Source organism: Armigeres subalbatus, chromosome 3 (assembly GCF_024139115.2).
Source record: "Armigeres subalbatus isolate Guangzhou_Male chromosome 3, GZ_Asu_2, whole genome shotgun sequence".
NCBI classification, from domain to species: Eukaryota; Metazoa; Arthropoda; class Insecta; order Diptera; family Culicidae; genus Armigeres; species Armigeres subalbatus.
In genome coordinates, this window is record NC_085141.1 from 116,525,401 (window position 1) to 116,551,952 (window position 26,552).

A 26,552-nucleotide genomic window follows, 5' to 3' on the forward strand; every position below is an offset into this window, starting at 1 on the left:
CATTGAAACAAACATCAAAACTGTCACTTTTAGTATTTTGCTATTATTTTCATTATGTAATACAAACATACTCCCATATTCACATAGTATGATGGATTTACAAATATTTACAGGTACCAACTGGTTTTGACCCTTCATAAGTTATAGTTTTCTAGAAATCAAAGAGGGGCGTTTTGGCCAGGTGGGGTGCATTATACCGTCTTACCCTACAAAGCATTCGTATCGTAATGGTTAAGGTCACATCTGAAAATGTTGAGTGTAAACAGATTTGCATCTTTCGGTACTTGCGTATATTTTGTTTTGTGGTCCACCGGGACCGGATTCCGGGTGCCCTAGGACCATGTCAATGTGGCCAGGTTTGGCCATAACAATTCCTGGAGGTCATTTTCGAGCTCCTGATCCTGATGACATATGATGTGTCGCAAGTCATATTTGGAATTTCCTTTCCAAATTGGCCATCACGGGATATAGATCCCTTATAGCCGGTTCCGGAAGGGCGAATAATCCCTAGACTGGTTAGAAAAAGTTCCATTACGGGCAGAACATGTCCGATATACATTCCCGAGTTAACCAATCACAGTATTAGGTCATTTTAACAGCATAGACTAAAGTTTCAGTCGGCAATACCCACCAGGAAAAAAACTACCCCACTACAATCCGGAATAACTCCGGGACCAAGTGGCCAATCCTAATTTTAAGATAATTCATAATCTAGAAACCTATCCGGTTCTTCTGAGAAAAAAATATACAAATCGGCTCAGAAACGCCAGAGATATTCAATTTTTAAGTTAATTTTTACCCCTACCATCAGACGTATACCTTATAAGGGTTAAAATAACAAACTTCAAGTTGTCGTTAGCGATCAAGAACATAAGCATGCTGGGACGAAAATTGGTTAAGTAGTTAATGTCAAACTTTTTATAGTATCCGCCACGTTTATTGACCGAAAAACCACGTTGATATCATTTTAATTGGTTTCAACCAGACATTGCAATTTATCCCATCATTCGATCTTCTGAGCATAGATACTGATGCAGGCATTGCAATATCATCTGAGCACAGGATATTATCTTTGCTTGGGCAAAGATATTATCCCCAATCAAAGAGCACTCTGGAAAGATATTATCATTTGAGCATTTAATGATGATCCGGATGGCCAGTGCGGTTCGGGGTTTGTACGCGTTGCTAAGGTGTTGCTACAACAAAAGCTGTGAAAAAATGTTTCTCCATGACAAACATTGAACTTTGTTTACTGAGCGGATAGATAACTAAGATCGATATCCCATTATTTCATCAGTATCTTTGCTCACAAGATCGAATGATGGGATAGTTTGCAATGCCTGTACTGATGATATGCTGGGATATCGATCTTAGTTATCTATCTGCTCAGTAAACAAAATGCAATGTTCGCCATGGAGAAAAGTTTTTTCACTACTTTTGTTGTAGCAACGCCCTCGCAACGAGAACAAACTCCAAACCACGCTGGCTATCAGGATCATCATTAAATGCTCAAATGATATTATCTTTCCAGAGTGCTCTTTGATTGGGGATAATATCTTTACACAAATAAAGATGATATCCTGTGCTCAGATGATATTGCAATGCCTGGTTTCAACATAACAAACTTTCGGACTGTTGTTTTTTCAACATGCGAGTTCTCGTGTAATGAAAGTTAAAGCGAGCTGCGGAAGGACAGTATAGACATGAATTCATTTGATAAAGCCTGGTTTCCTAACATCGTCCAAAACTTTTCAGCCTGATTTGCATCGTCCAAATGAGCCTAAAATTCACTGGATGGACTTCAGTTCAGGATTCACATAAGCTGTTTAGATTCCTCACATCATACATCGTTTTCCATTTGGAAATGACGCGTTTCTTTAGGTTGTCCTTATCTAAGTCAAAGTGTCAAGATCAATTTATCTTTTAAAAATAATCAAACAGAATTATGCCATTGACTGTTGTATCTGAGTCGAGCCGTCGCAAGTGTCCGATAGTAGCCTACATCAGTATCAGATGCGATATAACGGTCCCCAAGTTCGCCAATCATTCACGCATACAGCAGCGAAAGCTCTCTAATCGCGATAACAAATGATAAAGATTGGGTGCTGGTACCAATATGAAGCAGAATTTTCGACATAGGCTGCCTAAATTCCGAGCTAGGTCAGTAGGGATTTTCCTGCCCAATCGACACGACAGCCACTGTGCACCTTCCGGACTGCGAGGTAATTGGTTTTTCAAGGCTAAGGCCCGCGTTATCGATGAGTAACCCAGGAAGTGCTAAAAAAAAGTTCGTGAAATATTCTGAGAACTGTGTTACTCGAAGGGTGAATTGCTACTGTGACTAATTACGAAGCAATCAACTGAATCGTGAATTGTTTTAGGTTCGATATATCTCGTCCAGACATGTCGTAATGCTATGAAACTTAGTGCAATCTTCACGATATTGAACATACAAGGGTAGTTGTGCCAAAATACATGATTGCACAATAGCGATCTCATATTCTCTGGAGCACATTGCACGCCAGCACCTTCAGTGCTGAACATTCTACCTAAAGGATGTTCTACCAAGAACGATTGAAACTTTTCGAAACATTGTTTTTTTTTTTAAATTACTATTTGATAATGCGTCGTGTGCATCAAAATACAAATTACTAGTTTTAATTTCCCAAGGCATAATTTCAAATATTTGCCAACATTAATGAGTGCCTGCGAAAATGTGAAGGTAAATGCGAGGGTAAATGAACGTAGTTAAGCCTCGCAATACCAACAAATGCGGCATTTCGTCGTGTACATATTTGGTTTTGGCATCAACTTATCTGGCAGATGTTCTGTCCAACGGCGATATGTGTAGATAAGCGTAATTTGACACTAATGTGACGTCCATTCTTATGAGAAGTTGGTCTGAATGTGGTAAACGATCAATCAATTATGGTGATTCACTTAGGCATGCTATCGGCTACCGATCCGAGGATACCAACGTACCTATCAGTTTAAATTTTATGCGGTGGATAGACTTCAAGTGGATAATCTTAGATCACAGAGAACAGACGTTCATCTTCATTCGCGTGCTTGTGTAAAGTTTTTACTGGTCATTTTGAAGTATGTCGTTATGCCCCCGTTGCGCGGTGCTAGTGTGCTGATAAATATGGTTAAAATTTGCCGTGTTTTACTTTTTAGCGCTAGTGTTCATTCCGAATTGCCCCTAGGCTCGCTCCTAGGTGGCAGCACTACATTGTTTATGTAGTGTATGCTAACGCCATCACTTAGTGAGATTGAGTTTTTATGTCGGGCAGCCTGCGTTGGCGGCGCTGAGGTGCGATTTAAATCTTTACACACGTTTTTACCGAAAATTTGTTCGAGCATCCATGTCTGTTCTCTGTGCTTAGATAGTTCTGATTGGTTATCAATTTAGCTAAACTGAATAGTAGCTCATAATTGATTACTGCGATCAATCATTTTCCATAGAAGATAACGATAATTTACAAGATAATTTCTGATTTTCATCTAACGTTTTTTTCTAAGCAACATTCATTATCTCAAAACACATGTTTATAGTCTTCAGTAAAGTTTTGCCTTTCTCAGATATTAAATGTCTGGCCAAAGTAGTTAGGTTATTTGAGGAACTTTTGCAATTGTCCTTGCAAAACATTTGCACATGAGCAGTACCGAGTATTTTTTCTGACAACAAATTGAACAAAAAAATTAAAAAATACGTGTAATCTACTACTGTGTAGATTGTCTGACAGTACTTTTGTTTTATGGAAGCGCCCCAAATGTCGTTTGTTGTGCCAATTGTTCGTTCGGTTGGACAGACGGTTTAAAGGTTTGATTTAGCTCAGACTTCTGGTGGGCGGAGTCAAATGTTGTACAACCAAGTTGCATTGTGTGTAGCGCTGTTGTACAGCACTGTTGCTTTCAACTCTTCTGGTTTCCATTTCCAATATCCAGGAGCGCCGGGATTTTTTAAAATCCTATTGTTATCGAACCCTGAGTATGGAATTGATGTTTTGACCACATACTGACCATTGTAACCACCGGGTAGTTCCGTAGAAGATCTGGAATATCCATAAAATGGTCAATCGATAGATTTTATCGTAAAGCGTCCCGCTTTGAGTATGGAATTGATGTTTTGACTACGGACCATTGTATTGTGACCACCGGGTGGCCGCCTAAAAGATACGAAACATCCGTAAAAATGATCAATTAGTAAATTTGATCGTAGAGCACCGTGATTTGAACTCATTGATGCCGAAGCTCAAATATGGAATTAATGTTGTGACTTCCAACATAGGCCGTTTTGACCACCCGATGGTCTCATGGAAATCCGGTTAATTCGACGACTACTAAAATTAAAATGAATAATAAAAAAATTTCATCATGGAGCGCTGGGATTTTTTAGAACCATTGCTTGTCGAACCCTAAGTGTGGGATTTTTGTGAGCCACGGAACATTGTGGCCACCGGGTTGTCCCCTGGAAGAACATCCGTAAAAATGGACAATTCGTTAATTTCAACGTAGAACACCGGGATCTTCTAGAACCATTTGTTGTCAAACTTTGAGCGTGGAATTGATAGTTGTGAACCAGGCATGTGGCCATTGTGGCCACCAGATGCTCCACTGAATGATCCTGAACATCCGTAAATCCATGTGTTGTCGTAACCTGAGTATGGCATTGATTTTGTGATAAACAAACTGGTTTTGGTGCTGATGGTTTCTGGGAAGATTCGGAACTTTCGTAACAATTATCATTTCGTTAAATTCACCATATAGCACCTGGATTCTTCCAGAATCATTTGTTATCGTATTCTAATTTTGATGTTTGTGTTGTGGCACACACACGGTCCATTTTGCCAACAGATGGTTCTCTGAAAGATCTAGAACGTGTATTTTCCATTCACATTATTTCGGATCATCCTCCAGAACCACGCGGTGGCTACAATTTCCCATGAGTTGGTGAAATGTTTTGGGGTTGCAACGCAGAAGCATCGAAGCAACCATTGCTCGAATGTCAGTTAATGTTTAATTAGCCTTAAACAATTACTTCCTATCAAACCACTTCCCTTGGGATGCCAATAAGTTATGGACCCAGCATTCGAATCAAGACTGGTGAAGTTTGAAGATAATTTTTTACTGAAGAATCGAACAAGCTGCAGAAAAATGTCGAAGTCGTTTGCGAAGCTCAACGGTACCAATTACGACAACTGGAGTTTCCTTATGAACCTGCTTCTGGTCAAGGAAAGATCTTGGACCACAGCAAAGGATAAGAATCCTGAACCGGAAACCGCTGCCTGGTAGAGAAAGGATGAACAAGTGCTGCTGGACTGCCCGTAGAAGACAATCAGTTGGTACGCTACGTCCAGAAGAAATTCCCCACGAAGGTATGCGTGATGCGCAAGGTTTGTCGATTACATTTGGACAAGAATGGGAACAAGGAAACTCACATCATTTCGACCCTGACGGATTTTTTCGAGAGCTGAATGATCTGCAACCCAACAACTTGCTCGATGACCAGTGGATGGTAGCCATTCTGCTGAGCAGCCTATCGGAGGAATACGAGACCCTCGTTGCCGCTCTGGAGGCCATGGCGGAAAAAGATCTGACGCTGAACCTGGTGAAAGGAAAGCTGATTGATAAGTGGCATGAATCGGATCAAGATGGACGAAGAATTGGAGACCGCATTGCAATGCAAGTAAGATTGAGGGCTGATTGTGACAGGTGCTTTTTGCAAGAAACCCGGTCATTCAAAATTTCGAAAAATTCAAGGCATGGAAAACGGATACAAAAAATCAATCCAAGGTAACCAAGTAACAGAAGGTCAACAATGTGGTGAAAATAACGACTAGCCGGGGAACTGGGCGTCCTGTACCGGAAATGCGCTTGCTTGCCAGGCCGTCCGTACCCTCTGAGTACGGGGTCAGTCTGTTGAGGATGATCTTCTCTAGCAACTCGCCCGTCGTGTCTATAAGACAGATTGGTCTATACGCCGATGGATGGCCTCGCGGCTTCCCGGCCTTCGGCAACAGCTCCAATTTCTACCTTCTCCATCTTTTGGGGAATCTACACTCATTGCTATGATTGCTGCCTTGAGAGCGCTGATCGTAACTCCATTAGGCCCTGGAGCTTTGTTCGTTACCAGAGATTTGGCCACCGCGAGAAACACCATTTCGGCCGCACCCATATTGGCTCGGGACGGGAAGAGTACCTCAATAATCACTGGCGGAGACAGATGTGGGGCACCACGCGATACAATCACACTATTGTTCTCATAGGCTATTAGGCCCCCTTTGGTCTTGGCCATCACTATCCCGTAGGCGTCACCCCACGGATTCGCGTTGCCACCTTCGCATAGGTTGTCGAAATACACTCTCTTGCTGCTCTTGATGGCTTTGTTAAAGGCAAGTTTAGCAGCTCGAAACACTTCACGGCGGTTCGCTCTTTCATCCTCGGTGCGGGCACTATGCAGCCTTGAGGCAAGTTGATACCGGGCCGCGGTGAAAACTTCGCTGTCAAACTGATTGGTCATCCACCCATGGACCTGACAGGGATCCCCGGACCTCGTATGTTGCACGCCATAGTTGATCTTAAAGCGAATTTCTAGATGATCACTAAGGGTGTAACCCAAGTAGCACACGCAACATCTTCCAAAAAGCACCTTGTTTCTATACAGTTTCATTAAAGGCATTGGAAAAACATCAAAGCACGAAAAAGTTGCATCAAGATGTCAAAAACCTTCGAGTTGTGATCAATGTTTCATTAACATTGCAATGCAGTACGTGTTTGACATTTGAAAACAAACAACCAAAGAAAACTGCACTTTATGTTGCAAACACGAAACAAAATCAACAAGTTGCATATTTTTTACCATGTAACTTCAATGCGTCTTTCAAAATGTATTTGTTTGTTTAAATTAAGTTGCAGATATGTTGAGTGTGTCTTCATGTTTAATTTAGCATCGTTCAACGTTTTGAAAACATACAATTTTTTCCGGTGATGGTGCAATCAAGTAACAGAAAACTCGAGTACAAAACTTCATAATCGTATGATTTTTATGGTGAGTCTACATGCTGTCTCTTCGAAGTGTTGAATGGTGCAGTGGTAGAGTGAAGGACTATCAATCACAAGATTCATAAATCGAATCCAGTTTTATATTTTTATTTTATTTTTTTCCGCTGTAGTATTTTGCAACATTATTGCAATTTTACTGCAATCGAAGGATGTTTCCGTAGGCTCCACCTCTTGCGCTTTTTAGATTGCAAGAGAGTTATATTTGATGGCACATATGGAAAGATTGTTTCTTTCCGAACGTTGCAACACAGTGAAATGTTCAGTAGTAAAACAAGTTGTGCTGCTTGGGAATTCTCATCCACCCTCCAGTCTAAGTCTGGTGCTAGACCAGGACTGACAATCGTCAATCCATGACTGGACCCTGTTCCTTCTGAACGTACTAGTGGAACCATCATTGACTAGGACTGCGTCGAGTTCCGCTGGCACCTTTAGTAACGCTTGACCACTTCGATTCTCGACCTCTATAACGCACTGGTCTCTGACGGCAGAGACGACGTCGTCCTCGTTCGTGACCTAGTCCAGTTGCTTGCACTAGAAGGTCACTTCCACCCCCAAAAACCTCATCTCAGCGCCGTCACCCATAACCTCTTAAGCCAGCTTCCTATAGTCCGTCCCACTAGCTTGCACTCCGTGTTTCAGAACCAACATCATCTCACACTTTTCGGCAATTCGTGGTTCATTCGCCTCCTCCACGTACCGTCCGCCATCTGCACCCCACCATAGATGGTACGCAGAACTTTCCTTTCGAAAACTCCAAGTTCGCGTTGGTCCTCCACGAGCATCGTCCAGGTCTCGTGTCCGTAGAGGACTACCGGTCTAATGAGCGTTTTGTAGATTGTCAATCGGAGCGTCTTACGGAGTCCAAAGTACGTACGATTTCCAGCCACTATGCGTCTCCGAATTTCTCTGCTGGTATCATTTTCGGCAGACACCAGCGAGCCCAAGTACACAAATTCTTCTACCTGCTCGATTTCGTCACCACCGATGCAAACTCGTGGTGGGTGGCTTACATTGTCTTCTCTTGATCCTCTTCCTATCATCATGGCAGGACATCTGGTTGATCTTTCTTCGGTAGCTTTTCATCTACTGGATCCTACCATGTTTAGTGGTGTTCGCCATCTCCACGTACTATTCTAGCTTCTCTAGTGCTTCGGATTTGTTCGGCATAAAACGACCGTATATTTGTTGGAGTCGTCAACAAACGTCAGGAAGTATATCCGACCTCCAATGGTTTTCATCCGCATGGGTCCACAGATATAGCTAAAGATGCAGACTATTTGTATTGACGGATCACGAACCAACCTCCTTCAAACTCAGCAACTGCACCAATAGTTCACTTTTTCATAATTTAAGCGCTACTTCTGTCAAACAGAACTGTAGAATTTTTCTTCGCCAACCGCTTGACCGAAAAAAAAGTTGGATTTCAGTTCAGGAACATACATTACCATTAATCATCCGGCGGTTGTCGGCACCATCCAGCACTACCACCTTACCAGTTCAGCGGCCTTTTGAATGCGTCTTCATGCCGTAGGCAACCCAAACCTTTGCGAGAACTGTCGCGTCCAGGTGGTCAAAAAACTCTCATCGATTATGTTGCTCCTGAATCAAAGATCCATTGATTCTCTCGTTGTAAGTTCGGTTTTCGCAAGGAAGTCCACGTTGGTCGATATTAACTCGGTGGTAAAAACGGAATTCGATATTGTGTGTTAGTGATACTTCATGTGAAGAACGCATTCAACAGCGCAAGCTTGGATGGCATCTCGCTTTCGTTACACTGGCTTAGCCTGCCGGTGGGTCTGTATCGGATTTTGGAAAGCTATTTCCAGAAACGTGTACTATTATTCAAGACCGATGCCGGTCAGAGAAGCTTTCCTATTACCGCAGGAGTTCCTCAAGGTTCAGTACTGGGCCCGGTATTATGGAACCTTATGTACGACGGGGTTCTGAAGCTAAAGTGTTCTGAAGGTGTTAAGGTCGGCTTCGCTGATGACGTGGCCTTGGAAGTCTACGGGGAGTCGATTCCCGTGGTAGAACTGACCGCATCACACGCGATTGAATGAGTGCTAGAGGTCTGGAGCTCGCTCAACATAAGGCGGAGGTGGTTATCGTTAACAACCGCAAGTCGGTTCAACAAGCAATGATTAATGTGGGTGAAGTCGCGATTGCATCAAAGCGGAGTTTGAAGCTCCTTTGGGGTCGTAATAAACGGCAAGCTGACCTTCGGCAACCATACCCCGTCGTACATACGTGCAAGAGGGCTTCGACTGCTGTTGCGGCATTATCGAGGATGATGTCCAACAGTTTCAAGGTGTGTGCCAGTAGACGTAGACTACTGGCAGGCGTTGCCGTATCTATTCTCTATTCTCTATCCTTAGGTATGACGGCCCTTCCTGAGCGAGAGCTCTGGGGGTAACCAGTTTCCTGCGGAAGCTTGATGTGCCTCAGAGCTAACTAACTTTGTTCCCGATAGACAATATTTTCACGGTAATTGCTTTGGATCCACCGCAAGTAGCTCATTACATTACACTTTCAAAAACTGCGGGAACAATATCCATGAGATGAAACGCAGCACACAAGTCAAGCCCAACACAGAATGTTAATTTTCCAATACCTGTGTACGAAGCTTTACGGTTAAGGTAGAAATATTCGTGTCTACCAAAGCACATATAAAACAATGCAATGAAATGAATTTGACATGGGAGTTCATATGGGTTGATTACGAGTTCATAGCGTCGACGCTCGTTTTTATTATTTTATCTACTTATGAATTGATAAAGCAACAGCGTCTCACAATCACTGGCGCGTTTTTTATATGTACAATACCACCAAACGCACTTTCTGCATATCTCGTGACATAGCGATTAATTAATATTGATGATCGATTGTAAACATTATGTTACCATCATTATTATGTCATACTTTCAGATGAAGGAACATCGTGAACTCGTCGTATGCCTACTACTTCTGGTCGGCGTGTACGCAGCGCCCAGTCCATGTGAAAATCTTAAAGAACTGCCTATTTGCAACGAAACACAGTATGAAGCGTACCGTAGCTGCGTGGAGGAAGTTAAATCTTTGCGAATCGCACGACAGACCCAATGTCCCCAACTGTATGCCGCCGCACGGCCAACCGTAGTAGAATCTAACGCAGTTCAGCAAGCCAAGACAGACACATCACTGTCCGACGTGGTGGAACCTTCGATAGACATTATCCCTGCATTGCAAAGTGTGGTTACCGTGAAACCGGTAGAATGCAATCATTCTCTGGACAATACTCCTATGCTCAAGTCATTGAACCGAAAAATGATAGTACAAATGGAAGACGAAGATTATGAGTACCAAGTGCCGACCAACATAACAACCGTTATTCGTCTAACTAATGTGGTGAATAACACAAATATAGTAAATGTGCCAACACACGTAAACACAACCAATGTGAATAACATCCACGTGTACGCCAACATTACAGAAGGAGATAGCGCATTGAAGCAGGATGAGCCGAGATGCTGCACAGCTGTCCAGCCGAAATCTTGTCACATGTCAACGCAAGGCTACCGATGTAAACATAAAAAGTTCAAGACCTGTGGTACTCAGTGTACCGCGGATATAGTACATGTGCAGCGTCGGAAACGATGTGACGGCCATGGAAACTGCAAGCAGAAAATTGCATACGTGCCTCAACCGGAGAAACCAACCTGCGTGTACGTTGAACAGTGGCCATTCGTCGTTTGTGGGAAGCCCGCCAACATGCAAGTTGTCTGTGATGGATGCTATGACCACTATGGGCAAGGCCTAGAAGCTCTCCATGGACAACTTCCGAATCAGTGCCGAGGATGCTATGATGACGCATTCAATCAAGGTCCACTCTATCGTCGAGGACCGGTGTTGAGACCCTTTTATTATCACGAACCACCATGCTACATCACTGGAACATGTCCAATGAGCTACGGAGACTGCGGGTATGGTTGCTACGGGCATGAAATGGTAGACCCCGCATGGGGTGTTCAACCTTCTTACGAGCAATCTCCTTACGATCCAGTAATGAACGAAGTAAATTCGGCATATTTAAGCCACGAGTTGGAAACGGCGAATGATACTGAAAATGATTGGGGCGTGCCAGTACATAAATGTACTGTAGTATCCGATGACAATACGATTTCAGTGCAAAACTGTACCAACGTCGTAGAAAATCAGTATGCAGCGGCCCCATCTAACTACCCGTACTATAAAGTACCACAGGAGGTACGCAAGCCGTACAAAGTGCGGCAAACTATGCAACGGCAGCAGATGATTGAGGAAATTGAAGAAATGGATCCCTCGTCTGGTGATGGAGTCATCATTCAGAGCTCCCAAGCGTCGTTCGTGAACGATGATGACAGCTATTACTACGATTATAGCCAGTAGAGTGTACAAATATACATTGCTTTAACATTAAATATAGAAACGATAGTGTTTAGGTGCCTTTTTAGTGGATGTTAGTGTGAGACAATAATAAATCTCGTGTTAAACTGCCTGTGTACCATGGATTTCACCCTTATTGGATCCTAAAGCCCTGCCTGGTTCATATTGACAATATATGTAGCATTGGCCAATAGATCTTATATAAAGGCCGGTCTTATTTTAAAGATAATCCACATGGAAGCCAAGTTTAAAAATACTCGCGTTTTCAATACGGAAGCAACGCACAACTGTCATTTATATTATTTCACGCATGCTGCGACGCGCGCAAGAGCAGTTCCCCTATAGTGAACAGGGTTCTTATATCAGGGTTCACTCACTTTGACAGTAGATGGGAGAGACTAGCGCGGGGGTGAAAAATTCATTTTCAGTGCAAAACATAAACAAACTCGGTGGCTGCCCCATATAAAAATCCAAGATGGCTGAATCATGTAATTGGCATACTGCTACACCTGTTTGTATTCACCTTGATAGTGAAGTTATATGCTCTCGGCATTTACTATCGAAATGAACTTCCATTTTCTAGAAAAGAATTGCCTTGCGAAGATTTCAGCGTGCCACAGATAGAAAAAGTTGTTGAAATTCACACGAAAGTAATGCATATAAAGGGAATGCCAATAAGAGCGTAAATTTAAACGATATTATCACCTAAATGTATGCAATGTTTATAGCATTATGACACTATACCTACAATTTAGGCCGATACAAATATTAAAAATCTATTTTGTCTCCCTCCCCCTCGGATTATTTTGCCAAAAAATAATATCTTGAGGGGGGCAACAAAATAAAATTCGGACAATTTTAAGGATTTTCAAAATTTTTTTTAACAAATCCGAGGAGTTTTTTGATTTTTTTCATTTTAATATTTATTTTTTTATTATCCCCCCTTCTTGACCTTTTGGAGACCAGTAGGACAAAAAGTCAATTAAATATTTGTAACGGCCTTAGTGCAATAATGCTACAGAAATTGCATACATTTAGGGAAAACTTTTTGGAAAAGATCCATGTACGCCCAGAATAGTGTAATTTTCGATGTCTCTATTTTTTACGCGCATATTAGTTTAATTTTTTTATGTGCACAGGTAGAAAAAGTTGTTAAAATTTACGTGAAAGTAATGCATATAAACGGAATGCCAAGAAGAGCGCAAATTTAAGCGATATTACTTACTACCTGAATGTATGCAATTTATATTGCATTATGTCACTTTTTATACGAATAAGTGTCATGATGCTATGTAAAGATCCATCTACGCCCAGAATAGTGTAATTTTCTACGTCTTTATTTTTACGCGCTGATTACTTTTCATTCATTTTTTTCTGTGTAACATGTTTAGAAAAAATGAATTTGAGAGCCAATTAATAACAATGCTTAAAAATAAATAAAAAAATATTAAAAACAGGCAAGTTTTACCACGCTAGAATTAAAAAATAGAGCTGATATGGAGACAATTTAGAAACATTATTAGAATGCTATTGAGGCGAGCTATCAAGTCCATCGTACGATTGAGGAAGTACTCGATGAGGCTGTCGGAATCATCCGACTGTAATGTCTGGGTTTTCATCGGGTTTTCAGGATTTTCGTGGAGTCAACCTTAAAAGAGATTTCTTTTGTTCGGCCGGACTGTTCAAGTTTCTTCTTCATACCATGATTTTTGCCGTGGTCTTTGCTTGATTCATTGAATGTTGCTGATACCTCTTGTGCAGTACTTATGCGGTAGAAAAACTTATTGATTGTTACAGTACAGTGGTCGGACGCTCATGGTCCGCTAAATGTTGTGTAAAATTGGAATTAATCCAGCTTCAAGAACCGTTTTCATTAATTCGTGTGCTTATACTGATCATTTTTGTGCAAAAATCACGTCTCACCTTGCCTTGGCGAGGACCGACCACGAATACCTGTGATTCATGCTCATGCTTTAATTTCTTTTTTTACATTCAACCACCGCATGATTTTTTTTTTGTAATTTGAACAATTTCAAAATCTGCTGCGAACAGGTTTTTTGGGGTTGATCTTTGAAAGCACTCAATGAAGGGCTCTCTAATGACCAGCTGAGCAGGTTCCGAGGTAACTTGGAAGTTGTACATGCCGTTGTTGTTGATTGTCGGTACCGCATATTTTGATCTGCCGGCTTCTCTGGCATAATTTTTACGGTATAGCTGAAATAAAGCAAAATTTCTTATTTATTGTTATCATAATATGTAATACAGGAATTACTTTTGCAAACGCCTTACTGTCTGCTGGTAATTTTTCAGCTGCTTCTTTCAGCAGTTCAACATGTCCGGGAACAATTTTGAATTTTTCTGGATTTTTTAAGTAAATGTGGAAGTTTTCGGAGGATGCGTCGAAAAACATTGATAACTGCCTCCCTGTAGTCCCTGAAGGAATTTTTGGAGGAAACTAGATTTTTTTTAGGAAATTTCTACAGACATTTCTTAGCAAAGTTCATAAGGAATTCCTTCGTAAAATTCTATGAGAATTCCTACAGAAATTTGTATAGGTATTCTTTCTAAAATCCATTCACGTACTCTTTGAAAAAATCCTTTAGTAGGGCTAATCCTGCAGGAATTAATTCGGAATTTTATTCAACAATGAACTAATTTCCGATGGAATTCCTAAAAGAGTTTTCCAAAGGAATTTCCAAACAATTTCCTGAAGTAATGTCGGATAAAGTTTTTGAAGGCAATCCGGCAACATTTTTGAAGAAATTTCCGAAAAAACTGTGAGAATTGAAGGAATTCCCAAAGAAAAATCAATAGGAACCCTTCAGGAAAATTTCGAAGAAATCCTCACAGATATTTTTAAAGTCATAACAGAATTTCAAATAAATTTCCCAATAAATTTTTAAAGGAGTTTTTACCACAACAGACCAAACCACAGGCGTTATCGCTGGAACCGCGCTGGTCCGTTCTCCGTGACATCCAGAATGAAAATGACGCGCGCACGCGAAACACGGGGCTTTTTATACACAGGGAAAACGAAGCAGTGGATCAAAAGGCCCGTACGTTACTGCAATCTGATGTCCGTGTTAAGGACTTATGAACGGGATTGAATTTTTCACCCGGTTTGGAAAGAAATAACATTTTCAATAGTTTAACGTTGATAATCAATAGTATCAATAGAATTGGCAAATTGCTGGAGAGTTTCCGAATCGATTGATAAGCAAATGTCGAAAATCCATCGAAAGATAAAGACGTTATTACCGTTTGAAATCATACATGATTTCGTGACGGTCCCCAATTTGGAAATTTTCATTTTGCACCCTGTATCTGAGGCTTCCTCTTAGACGTAGTTTACGTCAAAAAGACAACACGAAGAGAGTGTGATAGCGCAGAAGAACTTGGATAGAAACGATATGCGGAGGTTTTACGCAACTGCGGCATAAGACTGCGTCAGTGCCCGCCATGTACAATGACCGAGAGGGGAATTTGCTGACAGACAAGACTATGGTGGAAGCCAGGTGGAATGAGCACTTCGAAGATTTGTTGAACGGTGAAAATGAAGGTATTTTAAGGAGCAGGATGGACATAGTCAGCGACGGTCAAGCTGTGGAACCACCAACGCTGGACGAGGTAAAGAAGGGTCTAAACGAGCTGAAAAACAGTAAAGCTGCTGGGAAGGACGAGATCCTGGTCGAGCTTCTCAAACACGGTAGTGAGCAGCTGCATCAATCAATCGACCACATTATCCAGAAAATATGGGAGGACGAAGAACTGCCTGCCGGCTGGTTGGATGGCGTCATATGCTCAATCTATAAGAAAGGGCACAGACCAGAGTGTGCCAATTACAGAGGGATCACCCTTCTGAACTCGGCGTACAAAATCCTGTCGCGTATCCTGTTTAACAGACTGAGACCGCTTGAGGAGTCCTTCGTCGGCGAATACCAGGCAGGTTTTCGTGAGGTCCGATTAACGACGGATCAAATGTTTAGCCTGCGGATGATCCTTGATAAATTCCGGTAGTACAACTTGCAGACTCACCATCTGTTCATTGATTTCAAAGCAGCGCCAGCGTACGATTCAGTGAAGAGAAATGAGCTGTGGCAGATAATGTCCGAACATAGTTTTCCGGCGAAGCTGATTAGACTGATACGTGCAACGCTGGATGGCTCGAAATCAAGTATCCGGATTGCAGACAAAGTGTCATCCACGACCTTAGACGGACCTTAGACGGATTGAAGCAGGGTGATACTCTTTCGAATTTATTGTTCCACATTGCACTCGAGGGCGGGCAGAGGAACGGCACTATCATCACACTGTTGCATATGGTCCTGGGCTTTGCGGACGACATCGACCTCATTGGAATCGGAAAACTAGAAAATGGTGTGGCGCAGACGCATGAATCATGAGCTGTATCAAGTATACAAAGAAGAAAATATTGTGAATCGTTTCAAATACGGTAGACTTCAGTGGGCTGGTCAGTTAGTGCGAATGTCGGAAGAAATAATAGCGAAAACAATATTCAACAGAGAACCAGATAGGGCTCGGCGACTTCGTGGAAGGTCCGACTTTACTCCGATCGAAATAATTTTCCTGGGGGCGGAGTCAAAGTTGTACAACATGTCGGAGCGTGTATGGAGCCTCTTATAGCCCTGCCAGAATGGTGAGCGCAGCGGAGCGTTTTGACAGTAAACCTATGTCTGTCAAAACCGCTGTGCTCATTATTATGGATGGGCCTTTAAGGTAGCCTCACACCTCGGGAAAATTTTCCACCGGATTTTGGTCCCCGTGCCCAAATCCCGAAAACATTGCCTATGTAAAAACACATGGGTCAAAAAATCCGCGGACTAAATTCCCGAGATGTGAGGCTACTTCACTGCAGTGTGCTGAGTTATTCTCTGCCTGAATTGTGTGAATTCATAGTTATTTGAATTAGCGTTTGGCAGTGTGTAATATTCATAATATGCATAATATCAATTGCCGGTATCTATATTATTGATCTTACGTCTCACGTGACTCGCTATACGCAACCACGCCAACGTGGTATAATTTGAATTGAGCATCAGTAGGCCATGACTTACAACACATTTGCAAAGAAACCAGTTTTTCCTCTAATTAGTTACGGATGACAAGTAAGTACTATTCTGTCCCCGACAGTTACCTAATAACGTATTCGGCTGGTTCGTTTCCGATAGCACGAGGCCACACAAAAATCGGTCTGCATTGCTCGTTGAACCAATCTTTCCACATATCCGATGTAGCGCTCAGCTGCGTCGTTAATTGCTGCTTTGACTGTACTCCAGCAATATTTACGTTGGTGCTCACCCCATTGGGCACACCCTTTTCCGAAAATGCTGCCATCAAGTTTTTTAGTGATCTATCCAACATGAAAACTTCATATTTCGTTTCGACTTCAAGAAACAGCTATTAGCGGTCTCTTTCTAACAATGTTTTGAGAATCAAGACGGCCTCGATTTGATACTTTAAATTGACCTCCAATCATGCTGAAAGACGTTACATTGCGAGAAAAAGTGGAGCGTCTCAGCAAACTTCGGTAGGGGGCTAGCGAAAAAATCAGACTAAAAATATGAACATTTTTTGGGAGCTATGCAGGAAAAAAACACTAATGAAACGGTACCTTTATAGCTTACACAAGTTGAATATATTTATATTGACGTACAAAGTTCATCTTCACTATCTTCACAAAACTCGTCCTGATTGACAAAGTGGCAGTCTCCTTGCTCAGCGCAGTCATAAGTGTAGCATTGTACGTGACAACGATAGCCACCCTGCAGGCATCCCGAGCAGTCTAATGGGCAAAGATAAAGAATTGATGTACATGGACTTAGTACCCTTTCACAAGCAACGAATTACATCGATTTCTCAATACTCACCAATCGATGGACAAATTCCCCACCGGCAAAGACCAAATCGCATGCGCGAAGAGTAGTTCATCGTTGGCGGCATGATAAGCGATGAACCACGATAGAACGGCCGGCGTGGCTTCAAGTACACCACATTTGACGTACAGAAAGCTCCACAACGGTAATGCTTTCGATGGAAACAAACCCATTCATCCTCTTGCTTTCGGCAGATCCTCGGCGTTACGATGATGCAACATCTGTCGGGTTGTGATGCTTCCGTAGTGCTATGCTCCACTGAAGATTCATTATTTTTTTCCTGCGGCGGTTTCTCTTCGTATACTGTTGTTTCGTTATTCCTTATCACTACGGTTTTGATAGAACCATCAGCTCTATGACGTGTGATGTGAATGAAGACATTATTAACGTTATGCGATGTAACATTGGTTGGCGAATTTATGGTGTTAACATTGTGAACCATTGTGTTTCCGGGTTTTGGACGTCGATCCGGAACGATTTCTATATCATTATCCTCATCATCTTCAGTGTTTGGCTCGTCTTCAACCTCATTAGGGTCAAGTGGATCGATCAACTCTGGGACGGGAATTTCAATTTTTAGCGGTGGTACTGTTTCCAATTTTTCAATTGGATTAACTGTTTGAGTCTGCGGAGGCACAGCTTGATAATAGCAAAATCCGTTTTTAAAATATGTTCCAGTGGGACATTTGGGGTTCTGAATTTCACAAAACCCAGCGTTCAACACGTACCCCGGTGCACACGAACTTTCGCAAAGAGTACCACTGCAGGTTTTTGGCACACAGCTTCCCTGGTGGTCATTGTATCCTGGTGGGCAAGACCGGTTAGGACTTGGTAGCACGGCAAACGCCGAATTCGCCGCAGGAGAAGTTGCCAGGAAACAACTGCCACGATACTCGACGTAACCTGCATTGCATACGCACTTTCCATATCGATCACGTGAGCCGTTAAGGCAAAGATCATCCTTAAAGGCCACATCCGATGGATTGGCGCCAAATGCATCATATAAGAGCACGGACAACACAATTACGAGACACTTCATTGCCGACGAATAGAACCGCACGAGTATCAGTGAACAACTGTTCAATGGAACGTAGGAAGCAATCTTTCAACAGCAATGTCGCCACAAAATTCTAAAAATGCTTTTGAGAATAAGAAAAACAGCACATGATTGTGATAGTGGTACAAAAACATGTGTAACAAGCATCAATGTATGGTGATTAGACAGCGATAAATGATGAGTTTTAAGAAGAGATCAATCTGCCTGGAAAAACTTGTGTATACTCCCCTGGCATTTAACAATTACAATCATACATATACATGCTAACCAGGATCTATCGAGACTTTGGGTAGCTGGGATTTAATTCCACGATTTGACAACATGACATCACTTTAACACAAATCTCAATACGTCCAGTTCCGAGTATAGAACATTGCGAATTTCGGTTACCGGAGCCATATTCATTTTATTCACGCTGTTTGATTGGAGGCATTTTGTTGAGAGTATTGATGACAACACCAATCGTGACGAACGTTGGCATTGACATTGGCTGTTCTACTCGGTAAAAGCGAAATCAAATCTCATCGATATCAGTATTACTCAGTAGCATAATCGGAACCGTTCTTAGCCTAGCGGTAGAATGCGCGACTGCAAAGCTAGACCATGCTGAAAGTTCATTTACTGGTTCGGTCTAGGAAATTTTCGAGTTGGAAATATTATCGATTTGTGAACTTTGTTCATAATCATGAACACCCATAACTTAATAGATAAGGGAGCATCTATAAATTACGTAACGCTTAGAGGGGGAGGGGAGGGGGTTTTGCCAGAAGTATGACGATCTATAAAACATTTTCAGATGATTCATACAAAAAGTGTGACTTAGAGGGGTGGGGCATTGAAAATGGGTAACTTTTGCGTTACGTAATTAATAGATCTTCCCAAATTGACTTTTCCCGTAAAAAAAATATCTCGTTTCATTGTTTCAGTAATTTTTTTGGCTTATTTAAGGACAACTATTCCATTTTTTTTAATGCTTCTAACTATTTTAAAACAGTCTCTATTTTGAAAGAGCTTTGCGAGTAAAGGCAGAGGATTGCCAATCCAGAGATGGCGAGCACGATTCTCAGTCCGGTCTAGAATGTTTCGGTTTTCACGCGGGGGATACGTACCGCGTAAATCAAGATCGCTCAAAAAAGTCCGAAGCTACAGTGTGTCTGCAAACTATCCGCAGTTTGCTTCTCCAGAACAAAAAAGATAATAATTGACTCCCTCAGTAGTTCTGTGGGTTATACAAAAAGATATTTTAGTTACTAGATAAAGATTGTCGCTACTGTTCCCTTTGTTCTGCTGTCCGAAACATGTGTGGTACATACCTGTCAAATCGTATGGATTTTCCTTCTTTGACATTTAGCTCCCCTATCCTCGCCAGCAAAAGATGTTCCGGACAGCGACGACAGCGACAATCTTTATCTAGTAACTAAAATATCTTTTGTTATACAGCTCAGCAAACTGTAATCAATGTATTTTCTCGCAATACTGGGTGTCAGCTCATAGGCAATGAGGATTATTAATATTTATGAATACTTTTTCCATTTTTTTTTTTAAAAAAAGGAAAGGCCTAACAGCACGCCGGATTCGAAGCAAATTTATCATTCGGTATGGCCCATTTAAAAAAAACTCAAAGGTGCAACCCAATCAGCAGAGGTGACGTAGGACTACGTAGCTATACGAAATGGATGGTATTTGCCATAATAATTTGTGTCTCTTTATTAACATTAATCAAACTGCTCGAAGGTCAACTAAATCAAGAAGGCGAAAAGTTGCTCCCAGTTGGATGAACTTTGAGTCTCTAACCATGGAATTAACATGACGCATCGCCGCTGAAGCCACTCGACAGGCTTTCAGTGGAGGATATCACAATCCTAGAAGACACCATCCTCAAAAATGTCCGAAATAACATGAGCAGAATCAGAAGTGGCATGAAACCAAACGCAAATACCTACATTTATTTGCAACGTTTGGTTTTCGCCCGCGATGGGAACATACGTGACAAAGTGAGGAGAACTCAAAAAATTAATTACATATAGTTCTTTTCAGGACTTAAACTATTTATCCAAGAAGAGGTATTAGCGTCTTCATCGATTTGGCTGTCATCGGCGGAAAGTGAAATTTTCTGGCAAGATTATTTGGTTTTGTTTCTGTTAGTCATTTGAATTGAAATCAGTTTTTTCCGAGCCACCATTTTATACAAAATAAGGTCAATCCGAGATAAATTTACTTTAAAATGTAAAACTTAATTGTTTTGCCCTCCTTAGCCGTGAGGTAAGACGCGCGGCTACAAAGCAAGACCTTGCTGAGGGTGGCTGGGTTCGATTCCCGGTGCCGGTCTAGGCAATTTTCGGATTGGAAATTATCTCGACTTCCCTGGGCATAAAAGTATCATCGTGTTAGCCTCATGATATACGAATGCAAAAATGGTAACCTGGCTTAGAAACCTCGCAGTTAACAACTGTGGAAGTGCTTAATGAACACTAAGCTGCGAGGCGGCTCTGTCCCAGTGTAGGGATGTAATGCCAATAAGAAGAAGAAGAATTGTTTTGCGACGGCAGAAAGCTACTCTTGGGTATCAGAATCACAAGCGCTTGATGGAAGTGATGATGCAATAAATTTGTTTGAATGGATGGAATCACTCACAGCAACCAAGCTACCACGCCAAACGTCGATGCTACCAAAACAGACCATTATTGAAATCAACCCAGAGAAAGCTTTCCCTTTTCTGGTTCAATTTATAAACTACCGTAGCTGTCACTTCATACATTTTCTCTGTCGTTTCGCATTGCATACTTCGATGACAACACCAAACATCTGGTTTTTGTTTCAGTGTTTCAAAGATTTTCAAGCCTGCGGAAGAACTTTGACAGCTGCGGAAGAAGTTTACGGAATCCGCAAAATGGAAAAAACTAGCAATGGGTAATGTTTTTAACATAACCGCGAATAGACGTAGGACTTATATAAACGCAACGTATTTACATTTGACTTCTAACTTTTGGATCTATGGAGTTTGATTATAGGTATTGGTATTGGAAACGACAACTTTCATGCTGTGTAGAATTATTAGCAATATGTTTATTCAAAGCTTCTGAAAATAAAATTAATAAATAAATACATAATTAGAATTGCTTTGTTTCTAACTATTAAGCCCTTATTTACTTAAGCAAATGTAGGGCATTTATAGATTTCTTAATGATGATAGTATTTGAAGTTTTAAAATTCTATTAATAAAATTTTCAGACTTGGGCAAAATGTGCTATTTTAGAGGAACCTGTTTACCAAACAAAGAAATACAGCACAAATTTCGTTGCTTCTTTTTGCTAACATGCGTGTTTACTGCTGAAAAAATCACAACAATAAGAAACAAGTCAAGGAGCAGTAACACTACTAAAATAGAGGAGGTACTGCTAATTCGCCAACGAAACATTATTTAATGTTTTGTTTCCAAACTTCCAGTCTACGTCAAGTTTACTAATATAAATTCTCAGAAAATGAAAAACAAAGAATAAGATTATGTTTATTTAAATATTCTTCTGGAAATTATTTTTTGCGGACTTTTTCAAAACATTTACATGTAATACAGCGAAATTTTCTAATCTAAAATGGATATTAACACTATTGCTGATTGTGCATCTTTAATTGCTATTGTCTTCTGCGAATAAATGAAAGTAATTATTTTAATCCAATTTTTATTCTGATTCTCTGGGAAATCAGAACTGTTATAGTATAACCATATTTTAATTAAGAAAGTTATTTTGAGATTTTTAGTGAATGTCTTCACTTGTCATTAGACGAGTTTGTACAATCCCATTGAAATTCAAAAAAAAAAAAATGTACGTGTTGTTTAGTACCAAGCACAACTTAACATATGGTCCGTCATATGTCATGACTCGTACCCATCCCGGGATCATGTGGATTACGAAACCAATTACTTTTCGTTGGTGAGCAGACTAAATCCCTCTAATTTTATTCTTCTTCATCCACCACCGCTGCCATCGCTGAGTCGCTGCCTCAGCCATCATCGGCCACTAGCCATGAACTCCGAGCGATGCTATGGGCGATTGCATCCATCGCAACCGATACCACTGCATCCGACCATCATCAAGCACAGAATGACAAAAAAATGCGTCCACTTCTTTCATGCATATTCCCCCACCCACCGGCAGTTCTACTGCTGGCGACTGCATGCTGTGTAGGTAAACAAGCACAGAGAACGAACGAACGAAACGAACAATGCGCGAGCAAAAAAGCACGTCGGTACGCGTAGTTGTCACAAATTGTAATGGCTCGCACACGGCAGGCACTGCTTCTTTTATACATGAAGAAAATCTTCCGCTAGACCCGAAGGCCCGTAACATACCGCATTCTGATGTCCATGTTAGGAATGCACGGAATTGATTACATATGAAATTTTTGCTGGCTTTAACAAGAATTGAAATTTTCAATAGTCTATCGTTAAGAATTTTAAGTTTCAATAAAATAGGTAAATTGCTGGAGAGTGCCTGACTCGATTGATATATAAATATTAAAAATCCATCGAAAGATAAAGGCGCTAGTATCGTTTGAAATCTTCCCTTCCAGCGTAACGCTCTCGATTTCCAAAAATCTAAATGACACACAGTATAGTAAAGAAAGACGTAAGTCCTACGTCAAAATTCAAAAGATCCGCAATATCCAAATGCTTTTCGGAATCTTAAGTCGAAATTGTCCAACCGCCACTCGTTGATTTTTCGCTAAGCCTTCACAATTTAAAATAAATTATCAGCGTTGCCACGCCTTCGTGCTGCTGTGTCCGCTCCGCCTCATAAAATCTTGTTCAACCGCTCTTTGTGGAATCTCGATCAAAATGGCTCGTGCGCACCGGAAAGCAACTTTATTGTATTCAATAAACTTGGCCCGTTAGACCCGCCGCTTTGCGATCTGGTATGGGTGCAAATATAATGTGCACTCATAACGATTAACGAAGGGGCAGGGCTAATGGAATTACTTAATTAGATATAAGAAAACTGCAGCTGCTTTCCGGCGCGCACGATCCATTTTGATCGGAATTCCGCAGACAACGAACCATTCGGAGAATGACAAATTCTAAGAATCCTATGAAGTTTTCTCGCAAGATTCTGAATTTGGTTATGAGATGTTGGTTATCTTATTATTTATTCAGACTAAGGCCGAAGTGGCCTGTGCGGTATATAAGAGTCTTCTCCATTCGGCTCGTTCCATGGCTACACGCGTCGCCAACCACGCAGTCTACGGAGGGTCCGCAAGTCATCTTCCACCTGATCGATCCACCTTGCCGCTGCGCACCTCGCCTTCTTGTGCCCGTCGGATCATTGTCGAGAACCATTTTCACCGGGTTACTGTACGACATTCTGGCTACGTGCCCGGCCCACCGCAGTCGTCCGATTTTCGCGGTGTGAACGATGGATGGTTCTCCCAACAGCTGATGCAATTCGTGGTTCATTCGCCTCCTCCACGTACCGTCCGCCATCTACACCCCACCATAGATGGTACGCAGCACTTTCCTTTCGAAAACTCCCAGTGCGCGTTGGTCCTTCACGAGCATCGTCCAGGTCTCGTGTCCGTAGAGGACTACCGGTCTAATTAGCGTTTTGTAGATTGTCAGTTTGGTACGGCGGCGAACTCTATTCGATCGGAGCGTCTTGCGGAGTCCAAAGTACGTACGATTTCCAGCCACTGTGCGTCTCCGAATTTCTCTGCTGGTGTCATTTTCGGCAGTCACCAGTGAGTCCAAGTACACAAATTCTTCTACCACCTCGATTTCGTCACCACCGATGCAAACTCGCGGTGGGTGGCTCACATTGTCTTCTCTTGAACCTCTTCCTATCATGTACTTCGTCTTCGACGTGTTGATGACTAGTCCGATCCGCTTAGCTTCCCTCTTCAGTCTGATGTAGGCTTCCTCCATCTTCTCAATGTTACGTGCCATAATATCTATGTCGTCGGCGAAACCAAATAGCTGGACGGACTTGAAAATTGTACCACTCGTGTTAATCCCTGCTCTTCGTATTACCCCTTCCAAAGCGATGTTGAATAGCAAACACGAAAGACCATCACCTTGCCGTAACCCTCTGCGGGTTTCGAAGGGACTCGAGAATGCCCCTGAAACTCGAACTACGCACATCACCCGATCCATCGTCGCTTTGATCAACCGTGTCAGTTTATTCGGAAAACCGTGTTCGTGCATTAGCTGCTATAGCTAGTCCCGATCGATTGTATCGTATGCGGCTTTGAAGTCGATGAATAGATGATGTGTGGGCACGTTGTATTCGCGGCATTTCTGCAGTACTTGACGAATGGCGAACACCTGGTCCGTTGTGGAGCGTTCGCCCATAAAACCCGCCTGGTACTGCCCCACGAACTCCCTTGCAGTTGGTGCTAGTCGACGGCATAAAATTTGGGAGAGTACCTTGTAAGCGGCGTTCAGCAATGTGATTGCGCGGTAGTTGCTACAATCCAGCTTATCGCCCTTTTTGTAGATGGGGCACACGACACCTTCCATCCACTCCTGCGGCAAAACTTCCTCCTCCCAAATCTTGGTAATGACCCAGTGCAGCGCTCTAGCCAGTGCCTCACCACCGTGGTTAAATAGCTCTCCTGGTAGTTGGTCAACCCCAGGGGCTTTGTTGTTCTTCAGCCGGCCAATCTCCTCCTGGATTTCCTGGAGATCCGGAGCCGGTAGAATTATGTCCTGCGCGCGTTCTCCCAAGTCCATCACCATACCGCCATCTTCGTCTGCCACATCGCCATTCAGGTGTTCTTCGTAGTGCTGCCGCCACCTTTGGATCACCTCACGCTCGTTCGTAAGAAGGTTCCCGTTTATGTCCTTACACATATCAGGCTGTGGCACGTGGGCCTTACGTGAACGGTTTAACTTCTCATAGAACTTTCGTGTGTTATTAGCGCGGTACAGTTGCTCCGTTTCTTCACGGTCTCGATCTTCCTGCTGGCGCTTTTTCCTCCGGAAAATCGAGTTTTGTCTGTTCCGCGCCTGATTATATCGTGCCTCGTTCGCCCTCGTGCGGTGTTGCAGCAATCTCGCCCATGCTGCATTCTTCTCTTCCACTAACTGCTCACATTCGCCGTCATACCAGTCGTTTCTCTGATCCGGGGGCACCGTGCCAAGTGCAGCGGTTGCGGTGCTACCAATGGCGGATCGAATATCTCTCCAGCCATCTTCAAGAGACGCTGCGCCTAGCTGCTCTTCCGTTGGAAGTGCCACTTCCAGCTGCTGCGCGTATTCTTGGGCTAGTCTACCGTCTTGTAGCCGCCCAATGTTAAGCCGCGGCGTTCGACTTCGACGCGTGTTGTACACCGTCGAGAGTTTTGAGCGCAGGCATACTGCAACGAGGTAGTGGTCGGATTCAATATTCGCACTGCGGTAAGTTTGGACGTTCGTGATGTCGGAGAAGAATTTACCGTCGATTAGAACGTGGTCGATTTGGTTTTCCGTTTCTTGGTTAGGTGATCTCCATGTGGCCTTGTGGATATTTTTGCGGGGAAAGAAGGTGCTTCGGACTTCCATTCCGCGGGAGGCTGCGAAGTTTATGCATCGTTGGCCGTTGTCATTCGATACGGTGTGCAGACTATCCGGTCCGATGACCGGTCTATACATTTCCTCCCTGCCTACCTGTGCGTTCATGTCACCGATGACGATTTTGACGTCCCGCAGTGGGCATCCATCGTATGTCTGCTCCAGCTGTGCGTAGAACGCTTCTTTCTCGTCGTCGGGTCTCCCTTCGTGTGGGCAGTGCACGTTGATGATGCTATAGTTGAAGAAACGGCCTTTAATCCTCAACTTGCACATCCTTGCGTTGATTGGCTGCCACCCAAACACGCGTTGGCGCATCTTACCCAGCACTATGAAGCCGGTTACCAGCTCGTTGGTGGTGCCACAGCTTTGGTAGAAGGTAGCCGCTCGATGCCCGCTTTTCCACACTTTCTGTCCTGTCCAGCAAATCTCCTACAGCGCCACGACGTCGAAGTTGCGGGGATGTAATTCATCGTAGATCATCCTGTCGCAACCTGCAAAACCTAGCGACTTGCAATTCCATGTTCCAAGCTTCCAATCGTGATCCTTTATTCGTCGCCTAGGTCTTTGCCGATTATATCGAGTCGCATTATCT

At 42.5% G+C, this 26,552-nt stretch overlaps 2 protein-coding genes across 2 annotated transcripts; one reads left to right on the plus strand and one right to left on the minus strand.

Moving 5' to 3' along the window:
* Positions 1-2,075: 2,075 nt before the first annotated feature.
* Positions 2,076-11,572, plus strand: LOC134219677 (uncharacterized). Its single transcript, XM_062698479.1, has 2 exons — positions 2,076-2,222; positions 9,991-11,572. The coding sequence occupies exon 2, from the start codon at positions 9,991-9,993 to the stop codon at positions 11,467-11,469; it is 1,479 nt and encodes a 492-aa protein (XP_062554463.1). The 5' UTR covers positions 2,076-2,222; the 3' UTR covers positions 11,470-11,572.
* Positions 11,573-17,099: 5,527 nt separating this feature from the next.
* On the minus strand, positions 17,100-18,423 carry LOC134220384 (uncharacterized). Its single transcript, XM_062699436.1, has 2 exons — positions 17,355-18,423; positions 17,100-17,269 (listed from the first exon to the last, which is right to left on the minus strand). Exons 1-2 carry the CDS (start codon positions 18,397-18,399, stop codon positions 17,127-17,129), a joined length of 1,188 nt encoding a protein of 395 aa, XP_062555420.1. The 5' UTR covers positions 18,400-18,423; the 3' UTR covers positions 17,100-17,126.
* Between the last annotated feature and the right edge of the window lie 8,129 nt (positions 18,424-26,552).

Bases quoted from the DNA above. Each gene is read 5' to 3' on its own strand.
- LOC134219677 (XM_062698479.1), top strand. From the start codon at position 9,991: ATGAAGGAACATCGTGAACTCGTCGTATGCCTACTACTTCTGGTCGGC.
- LOC134220384 (XM_062699436.1), bottom strand. From the start codon at position 18,399: ATGAAGTGTCTCGTAATTGTGTTGTCCGTGCTCTTATATGATGCATTT. The intron at 17,270-17,354 runs GTGAGTATTGAG...TTTGCCCATTAG, and splicing joins GGGAATTTGTCCATCGATTG to ACTGCTCGGGATGCCTGCAG.